At 48.3% G+C, this 17317-nt stretch overlaps 1 protein-coding gene across 1 annotated transcript in view; it reads right to left on the bottom strand.

Annotated features, from left to right (window-relative positions):
- Window positions 1–6899: 6899 nt before the first annotated feature.
- Igf1r (insulin like growth factor 1 receptor) overlaps window positions 6900–17317 on the bottom strand; it is a 276603-nt gene continuing 266185 nt past the window's right edge. Inside the window, exon 21 of the mRNA XM_050149162.1 lies at window positions 6900–14403. Coding sequence (XP_050005119.1) covers window positions 14010–14403 — 394 coding nt within the window. The 3' untranslated portion in view covers window positions 6900–14009. The remainder of the gene's footprint in view (window positions 14404–17317) is intronic.

Here is a 17317-nt window from a genome sequence, read left to right as displayed (position 1 = left end):
CCAGTTGAATGTCTTCCTGTTTTCCTTAATAAAAGTCTCCGTGGTCATGGTGTCTCATCACAGCAATAGAAACCCTAACAAAGACACTGGGCAAGGACTTTTCTTCTTCTTCTTCTTCTTCTTCTTCTTCTTCTTCTTCTTCTTCTTCTTCTTCTTCTTCTTCTTCTTCTTCTTCTTCTTCTTCTTCTCCTCCTCCTCCTCCTCCTCCTCCTCCTCCTCCTCCTCCTCCTCCTCCTCCTCCTCTTCTTCTCTTTAAAGGAAGAAATGGAGATGGTGGAAAGGAGAGAGAAAAGAAGGAGATGGGGTCTTTTTAACACAGACTAATACTCCATCGTGCCGGTTTTCCTCGGCTAATCCACTCATGGACACTTTGATTGTTCCTCTTGGCCACCGTACAAGCTTTCAGTTTCAGGGTACAGACTTAGAAGTGGGGTGCTGGGTCACATGGTTGATTAAGGACCACCAAGTTCTCGACATCCTCAGAAATACTATTTTCCATAGCAGCCACCTCCGTGGATGTGAAGGTCTCTGTGTAGGCTGTGAAAATATGAGCTTAACCTTGAGCAGTGTGTGTTGAATGGGCCGAGCATCACATCCCCCTTGCTTGGTACCTGCATAGGTCCTCAGGCAGGCCCGGGATCCTTGGGATGAGGGGTTTACCTCCTTGGGAGGAAGGGCCATGATGGTGGTATAAAAGTCTGCCTTCTTAGACTCACTCTCAGTTATCATAAAACATTTCGACCTGGTAATGGGTTTCAGGCTCATGCTATTCCGCCTTAATTAAGCTAATGCCCACATTATGATCAAGACATCTCATAAAAAATGATCTGTAAGAACATCACACAGAGGAGACAAGATGAATATGTGAGCCACAAGGAAATGAGGGGTGACAATTCCTGTGGCCCTCGCAGAGCCCCTTAGTCACCATAGCAACAAATACAAGCCAACTGCTGGTTCAAACAAAGAATGAAGCCCTTAAAGATGACATCTGCCCGATGACGCCCACTCCAAAGCATGTGCCCTGAGTAAGAGCCATGAACCCTAACTACTAGACCATCAGGGCAGAGATAGCAAAGTGTCCATGGTGCCCTGAGTCATCCGGACACCGGCTAATGATCTGGCATGCCACTACAAACAGTTTGATTAATGGGGCACATGACCAAAAGTATTTGGAGATTGACATTTATTCCTGTATCTTCCAGGCAAGGCTGATCCAGCAGTTTGGAAGAATCACATAAAGGTGACTGGAGCAAGCATCATGTGTGGAAGACGGAACTTGACATCTGCTCGGGCAGAGTCGCTTTTAACCAGGACCCCGGATTTCTCAAGACAGAAATAAGGCTGCAGACGGCCCTCGGGGATTCCCTGGGCTTCTGTCTGTGTGTCTTTCGGCACTGCTTCCTGCAACTCCTTCCACTTAATTGTGTCTCTGTGGACTTTGGTTGCCTCCTGTTGTAGAATGAGGCTGGTATCTACTCTTCACGAGGCTGTGGGCAGATGCCTAGCAGAGTGCCAAGTGTCCTCCAGGGGCAGCCGAGGATGATGACCGGACTCTTTGTTAACTCAGAAAAATGATACATTATATGGCTATAAGTATCTTACCAAGCACAGCAGGGAATGAGCTATACGTGGCCCAGGGCTGGCCATGCCAGCGTGCTTCCATCTCCATCCATGGCTTCAAGGAACAATTTGTGAGCCTAACTTGTTTTACTGATCCCGTCTCAGAGGAGGTCTGCTTCAGAAGTCTTTGTAGAGTCATTTTAAGGGCTGCATCCACCAATGGGCTAGCCTGTATTTCCCCTCCTCCTTCTGCCAGTTCCCCTTTAATTTTTTTCAGTGCTGGGAATGGAACCCAAGACTCTGCACATGCTGGGCTGGGCAAGCTGCTCCAACATTCAGCTCCTGCCTTGTTCTTGTCTCTTTGATGCTTCTTTCCCATCTGCCTGGCAAGTTTTCCCAGGTCTGGCTTTCGCTGTACCCTCCACAAGCCTTCAGCTTGGATGATACTGGAAGCCGGACTAGTCTCTGTGATACCTGATGGCCCTCAGATCTCTTTCCCGTCAGGCAAGGGGACCCATGATCACCCTCCCACCATCACTCCCGTTTGTAAAGTCAAGCAGCCAGGATGATCACGGGACTATTAGATCGTGCACAGCGACCACATGACAAGTCGGGGACAGGATGAATGGAAAGGGAGAGAGAAAAGGGGGAAGGGAAGGAGAGGTAAGAATCGTGTGAAGAAAGGAACGAAGGATGAAAAGAAGAGAAAGAGGCAAGGGGAGAGAGAAAGGAAGCAAGGAGGAGGATCTTTTTGCATCTTCAAACCATGTTGTTCCTGCTCCAGAACGTTCTTTTTCTGGGCAAACTCTAGGATCCAAAGAGTATCTGCTTCTGAGGGGCTCTCCAACTGTGCGTCCTTGCCTAACTTTCATGGCAACCCCGTGAGGAGCTCTTGTGACTGTGTAGCATAGGCAGGGAAGCCGAGGGTCGGGAGAACCCAACCATTGTCTAGATGTACTTCATCCTCAGAGAAGATCAGCACAGACAGATGGGTCACCCATCTGCCTCCGAGGGCTACCTCCTCAGAGCCCAGAGAAGGACCTGGGATCTGTGGGAGCCCATCTTACCCAGAAGGCTGCCCGAAAATGACAGGAAAGGAGTTCAGGAACTGCATAGACAGAATTAAAACACAAGTCCAGGGCTTGTGTTCCTGGTTGAACTTTGACCAATAGCAAGTACGTATTTTAAGATTTCAAGCTTCTGGTTCTCTTTCTTCCAGCCCACCTATTCCTACTCTTCCTTCCTAGAAGGGGGATGCCCACATCCGTCACTGCCTCTCCTCCCCTCTCCTCTCCTCCTGCCTCTCCTTTCCCTCCTCCTCCTTTTACCCCTCTTTTCCTCCTCCCCCTCATTCCTCCCTTCTTTCCTCTTTCTCCTTCCTTTCTTGTCCTTTCTAAAAACATCCATCTACGGGGCTGGAGAGATGGCTCAGAGGTTAAGAGCATTGCCTGCTCTTCCAAAGGTCCTGAGTTCAATTCCTAGCAACTACATGGTGGCTCACAACCATCTGTAATGAGGTCTGGTGCCCTCTTCTGGCCTTCAGGCATACACACAGACAGAATATTGTATACATAATAAATAAATAAATATTTAAAAATCCATCTAAAAAAAACCCCACAGCTTTTGCTGCTGCTGAGATCTTTTCTCCACAATGACCTCTCTGCCAATTCCAGGCATACAAAGGCAAGGGACCAGCTCCCCTCAGATACTTCAAATTGACCCTGAGACATCCCCACCCCACTTCTACCCTTCCTCCATTTGCTTAAGAGGTAGCTCTAAGTTCTTGGCTTCCCGACCACAAGTCTCCCATGGTTCCCTATTGTCCTAGAGAAAGAGTCCACACCTGACTCAGCATTCCATCGGACATCTGCAGTCTTCTCAAGTTTCAATTCCCATCCTTCATGGGGTGAACTGTCCCTGATGTACTATTGGTAGAGATGGCAAGGGCCTCCTCGGGTTACACTGGACAGTTGGAGCTTGGATTAGCACCAGGGGTGCTAGACGATTTGTCTTGTGACAGACACCTGTCAGCTGCTGAGTGCAGCGCGCCATTCCAATTTCCCAGTGGCCCTTGTGCTTCCTTCTGCTCTCCTAGCTACTTCTGCCGGCGTGTGTGTTCCCAGCCTCTCCCTCTGGATCCTCTTAGTCCACAGACCTCAGCTCTGCAAACATGGCCTTGTTCAGATGTGTCTCCCTAGGGTGCCCCGTTTCTGCAAGTGCTGAGTGAGCTGGGACTCTTCTCCTGGTTCCAGTCACTGTGAGTTCCTCCACGCTAGGAGGGCAGGATTGAGACCCAGGGTTCCCTTGTGTACACACAACTGAGGCAAGGCCTCCAGCTGTGTTTTTCAGGAGCTCTCTAAGCTGGGCTTAGGGGTGGACACTTAACACAGAACTGAGAACTCCGCAGCTGCCTGTGGATTTCTGGGAGGTGAGGAGGCTCACCATGATCTGACGCCTGGAGAGGCAGTGGGCCTGGGAGGCCGCTCATGCGCCAGGGCCTAGGAACTTTCTGGACCTTGTTCTAGGTTTGACTTGAAGGCTGGAGTGCACCTTTCCTGGGGCCCCATCAGCAGTGTGAGGTGCAAGCTTCTGTCATATCTGGGTTTGTATAAAAATCCATGCAGGAACATGCGGTAGGTAGATCGTAAAAGATGACTGGGCAGAAATGGGATTTTTGTTTTGTTTTGTTTTGAGACAGCGTTTCCCTGTGTAGCCCTGGCTGTCCTGGAACTCATTTTGTAGACAAGGCTGTCATCGAACTCACAGAGATCTGCCTGCCTCTGCCTCCCTGGTGCAAGACATAGGAATCTCATTTCAAGCCAGGACTCAAAAACAGTTCACACCTAAGAGACAGGACCTGAATTAGGTCCCATTTATTGATGTGGGGCTGGCTGTTCTGAGGGACATAAACCAAAGAGCTTTTGGGCCTGGGTAAGATGGTAGTCCACACAGGGTTGGCTCACCCTGAAAGCACCCTGTCAGAGCCCTGGTGTGGTGGGACACACCTCGGATCTCAGCACTCGGGAGGCAGAGGTTGGTGGATTTCTGTGAGTTTAAGTCCAGTCTGGTCTACATTGTGGTTCGAAACCCCATTTCTAGCAAACAAAAGCACTCTGCCTACATAGTAATTGAATATAAACATTGTATAAAAAGAGGGTACAAATATCCATTCCCCCAAAGGTAATAGAATGAAGGAGGTCAAACTTAGCACCCCGTGGTGAGACTCTAACCATAAAAAAATAAATTAATAAATTAAAAACACTCTGCAGGACATATGACAGATCCAAGTCACAGCAAGGCAGATAAAGTGGGTTGGGATGGTACAGGTCACCTGCTCAGAGCCTAGATGCCTGGCCCGTCTCTGTTTGTGGGCGAAGTTTCTGCCTAAAGCCTTACGTCCCCTTGTGCTGGGAATGGACTCCAGCGTTGCTTCAGATCACTTGGCACCGCCAGACACATTAAAAAACATTGTGCATTTGTTTGTTTTGTTTTCTCAAAGACACCCAGTTGGGAGGCCCAGAGCTCCCCATTGATGACTTTCCAGTTCCCCTTCCGAACCCCTGAAGTTTCTTTCTTAAGACCCCCAGGGAACCATTTGCCCTGTGGCTTTTGTAAATGGCCTGGCATTCCCCGGCAATACATACTGTGTTCTGTTCAGTTATGACTTTTGTATGTGTGATGGTTTGATATACGGTGGGTTTGTACGTTTCATTAGGCTTTCATTACGTTTCATAGTGTAAGAGGCTGCACTGATCACTTAACAGCTGGGAGGTTTGGAGCCTGGCTGCGTTTGTCCGGCAACCAGACTAAGAAAAAGCCCCGCCCGCCTTTGCAGGTTGTGAATACCCAGGAAAGGGGTTGATAACCCATCACAGCAACACACTAGTAGAAACACACACACACACACACACACACACGCACGCACGCACACACACACGCACAGAAACACCACATGTAGGCTCTCAACTTGTGACTTTAGGATATAGTTTTAAGGTAATTTCCCAAGGGTTCATGTGTTGAAAGCTTATCTTCCTCCCCCACCCCCACCCCAGCACACAAAGGTTTAGGAAAGGCAGGACCTTTATGAGGTGGGGCTGGTGGGAAGCCCTTAGGCTAGTTGCCCTGGGAAGTTAAGTATTCTTTAGGGAACCTTGTGTTGGAAGAGCCTGCTGGCCTCTGAATTGCTCCCTGGCTTGTTCTGAGAGTGCTGACCTCCTTTTGCTATGATGTCTTCACCAGAGCGGAACTTCTTTAGAAATTATGCCCACCTCGGGTATTTCGTTCTATTGTCAACAGATATCTGAACCTGTGGGAATAAATGAAGTCACCTGCTCAACAGGTAACTCAGAAGGGAGGGAGAGGATCTGACTTTTAAAGGTTCTACTTTCAAATCCTTAGCAGCAGCTGCCTCTGGCTAGGCAGGCTTATTTGAAGGCACACAGTGGCAAGCTGCAGGCATAGCACGGCTGTGTGGGACACCCAGGGAAATCGACCTCCACAGTGACCAAAGGAAACTCCCTGAGCATTTGGTAAGCAGGAACTCCGGGACGCCAGACTGTACCAGGATGTGCTCTTGCAGAGTATACATCCAAACGCTCATGGGACTCACTAGGTCGGAATCGCCTCGACCTTTGCTCTACGGCCTGCACTTTACCACTCAGGTCTCCAACTGGTGTCCTGCTTCTGCCACTGTGAAGAGCTTCCCATAGTGGGCATTTGGTGAGAGGGGCTCACCCTCCCCAAAGTGTGTTTAAGCTTTTGGTCTGAGTCTAGAATGTATAGCCTGCTTCATTTTCCAACCGTAAGCACCCTCCAACTTCCCAGGAACAAAGAAGGTGAAGTCAGTATTTCAGGATCTCTGCGGGGAAGCCGGATTACGATTCATGGGCGAGACATGGACTAACATGTCATGTCTCCTTGTAGCCTGGCACACCGTTACTGGTTCTCTTCTGCACCAAGGCATGCCAGCTACGAAGTATTACTAAAGACACGGAAATGCGTGTACTTAAGTCTTTGGCAACCCCCACCCCAGAATCACGCACAGCAAACAATGGCCTCTGTCAATGGCAGGTCAAGGAGAAGCGCCTAGAAACCAGGACTGAAAACTGCACTTTATGTATTCTAATGCTCTTCTAGCTGATTTAATGGGGAGCCAGTAGCTGCTCCAAGCTCGACAGCAATTTACATTCAGAGAAGCTCAGCTGCCAGAGACTCGCAATGCGTTCACGCCGACCGTTTCCTCGTGACACGTGTGAACACACATGCCACGAGAAGTTCCGCTTCCCGATGAAGTGGGGGCTCTCTCCCGAGCAGAGGGGAGACAAACTTGGAGACAAAGGTGCATACAGAATTCTTTTATTTAACTTAACCCATGTGGTACTTTAACTACTAGAAAAAAGCAGAGTAATAAGAAACTCAAGTGGCCTTAGCTTCAGCCATTCAAAATAGACAAAGTTTCTTTTTTTCATAATGTAAAGAATCCCGAGTATGTCGCAGTAACAGGAATAATTTCTTACAACAGAATATACAAAAACATTGAATTTTTTTTCATCTACTGATTTTTTTTAAATATAAACAGAGGGCTTTTTTTTAGGAATAATTTATACACAGAAAGTTATTTTATGTAACAAATTGGCCATATTGTTATCTTTTTAAAACTTTTTTTTTTCTTTTTTAAGAAAAGTTTTTAACAAGAAAACTCAGAAATACATTATTGGCAATGCATCGGTTCCATCACGCCTTTTGATTTTTTTTTTTTTTAAACCCAGAGGTAGACAAACCCTGGCACACCTCTCACCCAACCTCATTGGCTTAGGAGGCAGACAGGTGATGTCACCAGGCAGGTATCTGTCCCACCTGTGCACATGTCTGCACAATGCCCGACATCCGAGAGAAACTGAAAAACCAAATCCAACCCAAGCCACAAATGGTTCCCAGACCCTTTTCCTGTAGAGTTAGACAATTCCAGCTGTTTCCAGCAGTGGTATCTTCTGGAACTGCAGAGACACGGCCAATAATGCAGTGGGTGTCAAAAAAAAAGTGGATTTTAACTCTTAAAAAATGGTGGGGGGTATGTTGTGGTTTCTGTGGTTTGCTCTGTATTGGAAAATGTACCTTCAGCATCCAGCCTTTAAGTACAAGCAGGCACAGCCATCACAGGGCTCTGAGGCACACAAGCCAACGGGCTGCACCTTCTGTGTCCGGAAGCCCCCCCACCCCATCTCCATGGCATTGCAGAGCTACAACAAATACCAGCCACGTGAGTCGGATGCCACCATGAACACCATGCCACACTGCTGGGTGACCACCTCCTGCTACTTCACGGCCAGCAAGGCTTTTGGTACTTTTCGAACTGTTCAGGTTGCTACACTCCACCGCGACACAATCACTAAAAGATGACCAAGATACTGAAGAATACAGAAGTACTTTTAAAACCACTGTCATTCCTTTTTTTTTTTTCTTTTTTTAAAACTAGAGCACATAGCATGTGGGAAAGAGGGTGAACCACCATTTGGATTCAGGGTGGGGGTGGGGGAATTAAAAAAAATTTTTTTTGGTATTTTTTTGGCATATTGTAAAGCTAGCTAGTGAACAAGTGTCAAAAAAAGACCATAAACACATATTTGCACACACAGAGGGAAAAAAAAGTGTTTTTAAATTATTTCCGGCAATTATAAACTACAAACATTTTATAAAATTATTCTATGTTCTTACAAAAATGCAATGAAACATTAATTAGTTCTTGTAAACCAGATCTTCGTCAACTGACTACCCGTAATCTACTGGACTTAGAAGCCCGATTGGAAACGAAAATGAATGACTAATTTAAAAAACTATGTTTACTGGAAAGATGCGGACACACGTGGACACACACATCAGTGATTATGAAGTCCTCACAGAAACAAAACAAAATAAATCCCTATCATGCCCCAGACGGACAACCCAATGGGTGAGCGTGATGGAGTCTGAGTTCTGTGAGAAGTTTCCAGAGCAGGATGCTAAGTTTATCCTCTGAAACCAAATGCCCACGATGACGCCACAGCCTCGATGCGGTCTCACGCCTTCAGAAACCATCCCGTCCAAATACGATTCGCGCTTCTTCTAAACCCTTTACGCTGTCAACAAGTCTCTTCACGTCATGGTCCCAGTTCCCACCGCTTCCTACTGCCCGGTCATCCCGTCATTCCATCAAGGAATGTTTGTTTCTCTAAATAACCAACCGATTTTCAAAGCGAAGACCCCTGACCTGTTCAAGGTTTGCATCTTCAGCACCTCTGGCAAGAGAGGTTCACTTTAAACAAACATCCTGTCTTGAAGTTCTCAATTTGTAACACCACCTAGTTCAGAGTGGAGTGATCAAGTTTGACCATCATCACTGGTTCGTAAGGAGTGGATCTCTCTGGTCCAGGTTTCCCAATGCTGCTGCTTAGCCCAGGAAATGAAGACATCAGACAAACACAAAAGCAAAAACAAAAACAAAAAACAACCCCCCCTCCCAAAAAAAACCCAAACCGTAAATTCATTACTGTTAAAATGGGCCAAACATATCAACAGGGTGGAATTGTCACCTGCAGGATGCCAATGTTTAGGAAAGGAGCTACCTTCAACACTGTGTGGGCATCCAGAGAGGACCCAACAATGACAACAGAGGACCTTGGGTAAGCATCCTAGCCTTCTCACCCATCTGAGCTTAGCGTGACCTTGCCACAACAGCCTGCTTGCTTCAGGTACAGCCACTGCCAACAGAGGTGGGCTGTTAAGAAAGAGGCTCCGGGAGCACACACTGGCTTAGAACTTGGCATCATGCAGAGCTCATCCATCTGTTAGCCCATCCAAAGAACACGACTGCATACCAAACACTCAGCCATCTGCTCTTTCCACAATGATCGCTGTCTATCTTAGGAAGCTGCTTTTCCTACCATTGAATTGTCATAAGGAGAGGCCAGCGATGGCCTTCAACAGTCTTCTATGTTCCAGGAGAAAGCCTCCTTCCGACTAAGAGTCAAACGAAATTGACATTCCTGAAAGGAGATGGGATAGTGTGGGTCTCACACAGCTCAGGTTCGACTGTGTCTCCACAACTCAGCTCCTGCTGCCTCAAGGAAGGGCCGTGTGGGAGAAGACCTTAATGTTCACGTCACCGCAGTGACGCGCCTCAGTGGTTCACGTTACTTCAAGCAGTGGGAGCTGCTGCCAGGAAAGGAGGATGCATGAAAAAGGCCACAACTCAGCTTGGTAAGATTACTTGGAGCATATAGAGAGAAACATTAGGAAGAGGCAGGAAAAATCAGCATGAAATTAGGCTAGAACTGTGGATACATGATGCCTTACAATAGTCAAGGTGGGTGAATCGGTCCAGCAAAGTGACCGTATCATCGTACAGACTTCTCTTTTACTGAAGTGTTTCTGGGGCATGTTATGGTGGGTACTACACTGTTAAGTGTTTTCTCTCTACTTAAAAGAAAAAAAAATCTACATAAAACACCACCAACAACTTAGACAATTAAAAACAAAACAAAACAAAAAATAACCCTTAAAATCAGCTGAATGATCTGTAGATATCCAGTCGTGGAAACCGGCAGGTATGTGCAAAAGAGGAGAGGCCACTATACCATTGGGATGCCCTAGTGGAGGAGAGGAAAACCCTGATCAAACAGTATCTCCCAGCATTCCGGCAGGAGAAAAAGGACTCTGAATTTACTGAACGGTTAGGCAGTTCTCCACACTGGAGAAGTATCCCCCAGTGTGTTTCCCAGCTAAAGTCCCCAGGGCCTGAGAGAGCAGCTGCTGGAATTGAGGAGTGCACCGTCCACCCCAATGAGCAGCAAAATGATGGGATGGACAGAGGCAATGCACAGGGAAGGCTGAGTGCCAACCACTGGCTGTCCAGCCTCGAGGAGTTTTGGTCAGGCCTTGTATAGCCCTGGGGGGGCAGGGAGGAAGAGGAAAGTACAGCAGCCTGCAGGGGGTGCACACTTGGTCCTGCCCCCCTTTATCATACTGGCCTTCTTTCAGAAGCAGGGTTAAGGGCAGGGCTCTCCAACGGCTGACAGGGCTGTACCTCTGAGAGAAACCAATGCAAGACAGCAATGGTGGCATGCTCCTGTCATGGGGTAGGCCTCGACAGAGCAGCAGAGGGGGCCAACGGGGCACCCGACATGCACACACACTGGGACTCTGCAACAACCTATGTGTGGGTGCCTCAGCCCTCAAAAATCTGGGAATCCCTCCTCTCTTGGGGGTGATAGATGTCGGTCATTCAATTGCTATAACGTTCTGAAGTCAGGCAACTGAGGATGGGCAAGGGATCCCTCCACTGGTGTGCTCTGGGCTCATGTGGGGTGCTGGGTTGGAAGCAGGGAAACCTCTGAGGGAACCAGGTGACAAAAAAAAAAAAAAAATAACCAAAGATGCCCCAGGAAAAGTGAGCTTTTGGACAGGAGTGGGGGAGGCTGAGTGAGTTAGTGTTGCTTTAACCCCAGAATCCAGCCTGACCTCTCTTTCCCCCGGGTATGTGGCCTGTGGTGTGTATGAGGTTACCAGTATCATTGGCCTATTGTCGGTACTGAGAAGTGTGAGATGTAATTTTTAAATATATACACACATGAAAAAATAAGTGTGAGGTAGATAAATGTTTGAAAAACAAAACACCCCCCAAACAAAAACTGTCCCAAGCAAAGTGCACACGCGTACACACGTGCGCGCACACACTCTCACACGCACACACACACATACCTCTTTTCCTCAGTATTTAAATTTATAATGGGGACTTCTCTACAGTGATTAAAACAGGTATCACAAAATAAATTAAAACTTCTACGTGTAATACCTTCTTTATAAACTTTTTTCTCCTTTTCTCTCTCTCTCTCTCTCTCTCTCTCTCTCTCTCTCTCTCTCTCTCTCTCTCTCTCTCTCTCTCTCTCTCTCTCTCTCTCTCTCTCTCTTGTTAGGGGGAAACACTGTGGGGCAGAGGCTAGTGAGAGCCGTGAGCCTGAACTACAGACGAGCCAGAGAACCGCGAGCTTTCTTTTCTATACTTAATCTCCAGTCGCAACGGCAGTCATCCTGTTCCAGCTTCTTCTTACTCCTTAAATATTCCCATCCCAGAAGCAACTCTCAGGCTGCCGCCACTCTGGTAAGAAGTGTTAAAACTAAACAAGACCCCCTAGCCCAGAGGTCTGCCATTTTGGCGACGAAGGAACAGCAAAGGACTCCAGGGCTACCATGGGGTCAGCTCTGCTCCACCTGCCACTCAGGCCTTCGGACCTGGGGACGGGCTCCAGAAGGCCACTGAGGCTGCTGCTTCTGGCCATGGGGTGCTGGTACCCTGCACCTTGCTCACACGGAGGCCACCCATTCAGACACTCTGGGCTAAAGACAGGTAGGCAGGTCGGTCTAGTGAGGGTGATGGCAGAGGGGCCGCTAGGCCATGCTCTGCTGTGCCCTGGGGACTCGGCAGCTGTTTTTGTTTTGTGTGTGTTTGTGTGTGTGACAGAAGGATTAAATATCCATAGAAAAATAATAATTCAAATGCCTACTGTCTGCAGTTAAAACTGCTCTTGTATTCCAAAATGAATATTTATGTGTGTGTGTCACAACCAAAACAAAAACAAAGAGTGACGTCAAAGGCGTGACTTCCAACAATGGGAACTATGAACACTAACCCAGGATGTGTGAGATTTTTGACCTTTCTGATTCTGACCTGAGTTTGAGGCATGTCTTGCAGGGTTAACAGACTCCAATGTTGTGTGCAGGGAGGTGTGGGAACGAGAGGAGAGCCCAGCAGTACCTGGGTCCTGGTCTCCCTCCTCCTCGGTCCCTTACCAGCACTGCGCCCACAGAACCTACGGGTTAGAAGATAATAAATGGGGCTGCAGGGAGCAGGGAAGGGAGACGTATTTATAAAAAGGCATCCAACAGTTCACGGCAAATTATGTCCTAGAAGCATCAGTCACTGGAAGAGAGGCAGGGAAATCACCCTCTAGTACAGAGCACAGGAAGGTTCCCGGAGTGAGCGAAAAGGAAGAAGAGGGGAGACCTGAAAGTTTCATAGATTAAATCCACAAAGACAAAGAACAAAAAAAATAGCAGCTTTTTTTTTTCCTGTACAGACGTATAGATGAATATCTGAACCGTAAAAAAGTTATAAAAGTGACATTAAAGACGATGTGTATGCAAATGTTTCATGGTCTGACATAGAACTGAGAGAACCATGAAGAAGTCCTAGTAACAGAGACGATCTCAAAGCTTAGACTACTTGGATCCACTGCCTGCGCTGCTTCGTGCTGCTACGGTGTCTCAATCCCTCCCCTGCACATCTGCATCAACGGCTGGGCTGCATCCCTGGAACCCTTTCGCACCTGCGTCCCTTGGGGGCCAGAAGGGGAAGGAGGCTGGCCATGAGGACCACCTCGACCCACACAACCTGACCTTCAGGCTTACTCATGACCGTCTCCTCCAGAATTCTTGGGGTGCCGTGGGTGGCGTGGGAGAGGGGAGCCAGCTCAGCCTTCCTCTTCTTCAATGAAGGCAAGTCCCATCTTGCCCAGTTCTCCCAAACAATAACCTAGTTGTCACAAAACAACGAGACCCAGGGGGGCGTGGGCTGGAAGAGCACACCGCGGCACGGCACGGCACGGCGGAGACATGGCCCGCCAGTGTTGTCTCTCAAAGGCTGTTATCAACTCGATGACAAGTTTCACCCCATGCCTCTGGACAAAAGGGGAATCAGCGCAGGGAGCGCACGCGAGAAAAAAAAAAAAATTAGGATTTTGGCAAAATTTGGCAGCATGAGAATGAAAACAACCATGGATGAACAATGGCCCTTTGAGAATTTCAGATGACCCTAAAAAAGGTTAAAGATACAGGTAAAAAATTCCATCTCAGTGTGTGCATTTTTTTTGTTGTATTTTTTGTTTTTTTTTTTTGTAAAGACCTACGGTGTCAGGCAGGTGTGTATGGGGTGAGGAGGAGCCCCAGGGATAGCCACTAAGTCAATCTGATTTTTTTTTTTTTTTTGTAAAAAAAAGGCTTCCCGGCTGGGCTTTCGGCAAACATTTTTCCATTGTGAAGCAGAAAAAGGAGAAAGTGGAAGAGGAAGAGAGGGAGAGGAAAGAGAGGGAAGGCAGAAAGAGAGAGAAGGCAGAGAATGAGGAGACTCAATTCTCGAGTGTCCTGCTGCTATTAAGTATTGTCATTAAGGTTTGCAGAGGCCCATGTCAGTTAAGGGTTTGGGTAGGGAAATAAAAAGCTGCTTGCATATTGAAAAAAAGGAAGGTCCCAAATGTGTTCACTGCAGAGAAGCCTTCTCTCCCGTGGGCGGCAATGGCAGTTCTGAAGATCCACTGAGGTACAGGAGGCTTGTGAATAGATTGTTACAACCTGCTTTCCCCGCCCACCAAGTGGGCGCACACTTCACTGTCCTCTGCGCGTGCTTCGGTGTCTGAGGATCAGCAGGTCGAAGACTGGGGCAGAGGCAAAGCCCTCTCATTGGCGCGTCCCCCGTTCATGTGAGCGTAAGGCTGTCTCTCATCGAAGCTGGCGCGGAGAACCAGTACTCCAGGGCCCGGGCCATTCTCGGCCTTGTGTCCTGAGTGTCTTTCAGGCAGAGGCAGGGAGGCGGAGGAGGCCGAGGGGTCCAGCGGTACACTCTCCATGTTCTCGGGCTCCAGCTCCAGCTCCAGCTCCAGCTCCTCCGGCTCAGGAGGCTTGTTCTCCTCGCTGTAGTAGAAGGAGACCTCCTGAAAGCTGGGCTCCATCTCGTCCTTGATGCTGCCAATGATCTCCAGGAAGGAGGGCCGCATCTTAGGGTTGTACTGCCAGCACATGCGCATCAGTTCAAACCTAAGGGTGAGAAAGAAAGGGCATGAGACCCAAGAGGCCTCTTGGTGAGGTCAGAATGGGCCAGACAGTTGTACCACCTCGGCACCCCTGGCTTCTCATCTGGATGCCTCTGGCAGCCTGCCATGTCTCTTCCTCAGAACCTAGGCCCAGCCACAGTGCCAAATCCAAGCTCACTTCAAGTTTTGGTTCACGCAGAGTCTACCGTGACAGGGTCATATTAATGGTGGCGATGCTAAGACACACAACAACTTCCTTTCTGTCTGAAGCGCCTCTTCCAGCCATGGTTCCAGAACTAGAATCAGAAAGCCCCCTTTCCCACTAATGAGGACCACAGGTTCCCTGACAACCATCATCCTCTGCATCCCTACCTAAGATATTTCTAAGCTTCTTCCTGGCACTAGAGGACCTCTGGCAGTCACCTCAGGAAGGAGGTGGCAGGGGTGCCAGACAGAAGGACCACACATCCCAAGCTTGCTATCTCAAGCCAGCACCTGTTTATTGCAAGCCCCATGAAGGCAGAGCCCTGCCCGCAAGATCTAGGCTGCCCGCAAGGAGAGTCCTAATAGAATCCTCAAGTCAGACGCCAACAAGTCAGGAAAAGCCCAGAGCACGAGTTTCTTCTACACGCAAGGCCAAGGTAAGGATACAGGGAGCTCGTGCTGTGCCTCCATCTCTCCCACAGGTCACTACCCTCCACAATGCCCGGAGTCACATGGATCAGCAGCCATCCATGACAGACGAGGAGGCTGCTCCTGCAGCCACCACCCTGACCGGGAAAGGCCTGGGTGTGGAGAGCAGAGGAAGCCTGGAGCAAGTGGAGTCCTGAATTAGAGTGTACTGCTGACACAATCCCAATGCCCCAGTTCCACGGGAGGCGCTCAGAGATGAGAAAGCCTTCCTGAGGTCTGAGTGCAAAAGCTGACAGCGTGTAGGTGTGTAGACAGTAGCGCCACTTTCTTCCTCTGGGTATTTATGACCCGAAGACTGCTTCCCTGCCGAGATGGCTCCTACAGAGATAAACTAAACCTGCCTCCTCGTCTGACTATATGCACTAACCCTGCTTTCTTGTTTATCTGTATAAAACACGCCCAGTCCACCTAACCCAGCTTCTCGACATCCATGTGCGTGTCCTTTCTTCATTCCCTTGACGCCCCCCAGTCAGGTCAGGGTTCTGGTACCCAAGATATAGAGACTGCTGCACCCAAGCTTTGCCAGATGGACAGGACACAGAGAGTAAGTACAGGGGTGATCACGCTCCTGAGCAGGGGTCACTAACCAGCCTTCATCTACAGGAGCAGAAGACCAAAGTACCTTCTACCTCTATCTCTGAAGGAAATTCTGTTTTGTTTTAAAACCCCTGCCTCAACAGATGCCTTACACTAAGATCCACTAAAGGGAACTTTATATACGCAGGAATCTCACAGAATCCCAAACTGGCCTCTAGCACTGCGTCAGGCTGATTGATGGAACCCCAGGTCACTTCTTTACAACAGGCCTTGCAAATAATCCCAGAGGGGAAAACGCATGCAGAAGCAGCCACAGGTAGGTATTAAGTGGCCCATGGAGAAAAAGGCACTACTGCCCATCTGGCCAGCTACCGCAGAAGTCCTGGGGTAAGTCAGGTCAGCTGGAGGGCACTGACTTTAAGAGAGGGTGGACAAAGGTGAGCTGGAGGTCCTAGGTCCATCCGGAATTAAGCAGTCTAGAGGTCCAGGGGGAAGCCAATTACGGCCAGGCCAGATGCAGCCTGAAGCCTGTTTTTGTAAATTGAATTCTACTGGAGCACAGCTGGTTATATATCACCTGTGGCTGTTTTTGATTGTTTTTTATTTTTATTTATTTATTTTTTTGAGACAGAGTCTCTCTGTGTAGCTCTGGCTGTCCAACTCACAGCAATCCACCTACCTCTGCCTGGGATTAAAGTGCTGGGATTAAAGGTGTGCCACCACCCAGCTCTACCTGTCGTTGTTTTTAAGCTCTGCTGTAGGTTGAGTAGTTAAAACAAAGGCTGTTTAGCTTACAACCCTACAATATTTACCATCTATCCCTCTGGTGGTGAAAAAAAAAAAACCAGTAAAATGTCCAATTCTTGTGTCAGAGAAGAACAAACTGCACCAAAGACAAGGCCAACTAGTTATTGTCAATGGGACCGAATGATGGTCCTGGTGGTACATGCCAGGTTGCAGGTAAGCAGTAAGAGCTTTGGGCACGGGGGCCACATTAGTTCTCAAGAGCCAGAGATGTTTCTCTACTATAACAACTATAAACACTTCACTGTATATATAAGGAGAAAGCACCAACCAAAACATTTCATAATTTGTCTAAAGTCACACAACTAGTGAGAAGGAGTAGAATGAGGCTCTCTGTCGAACAATATAGCTATGCTTTAGTTACCTGAACAAGAGTAACCATGGTCCCACCAGGAGACCGCCCTCTTCTGGAAATCTAGAGACAGCCAGATCTCATGGGAGGGTTTGGTTTGCAGATAGATAGCACACTGGCCTATTCTGGTTAGGTGGCAGAGAAGCCGGTTCTCCCATGTCCCTATCATTTCCCAAAAATTCAATCAAAATGGGACGTAAATACAAGGAACTCATCTCTGTGGCTGGGCTGCAGTTTCCTCTCTGGCTGACAGGCTTATCCCTGAATAGAAAAGTGCAATTGGGGGCAAGAACATGAGATATGTCTGGCTCCATGCCCTGCGGCCAGGGGTGGGGGTGGGGGCTGAGGAGGTGCCACCAGCAGAGCAAGGATGCGGTGACATCAGCACAAACAAGCCATGTGATGTCTCCTTTAAGTCGTTCCAGACTCCGTCCTTCCAGTGCTGCCCATAAAAGGAAGTCTTTTTGCTCTGTGCGATTTAAGACCTTGTTTTATACTCTTTCCATGAGAAAACTCTCCAGTAGACTCTGGG

This window comes from Alexandromys fortis, unplaced genomic scaffold, assembly GCF_014885135.2.
Source record: "Alexandromys fortis isolate MF-2015 unplaced genomic scaffold, M_Fortis_MF-2015_v1.1 scaffold_67, whole genome shotgun sequence".
Classification (NCBI taxonomy): Eukaryota; Metazoa; Chordata; class Mammalia; order Rodentia; family Cricetidae; genus Alexandromys; species Alexandromys fortis.
This window is presented reverse-complemented; position numbering and strand designations above follow the sequence as displayed.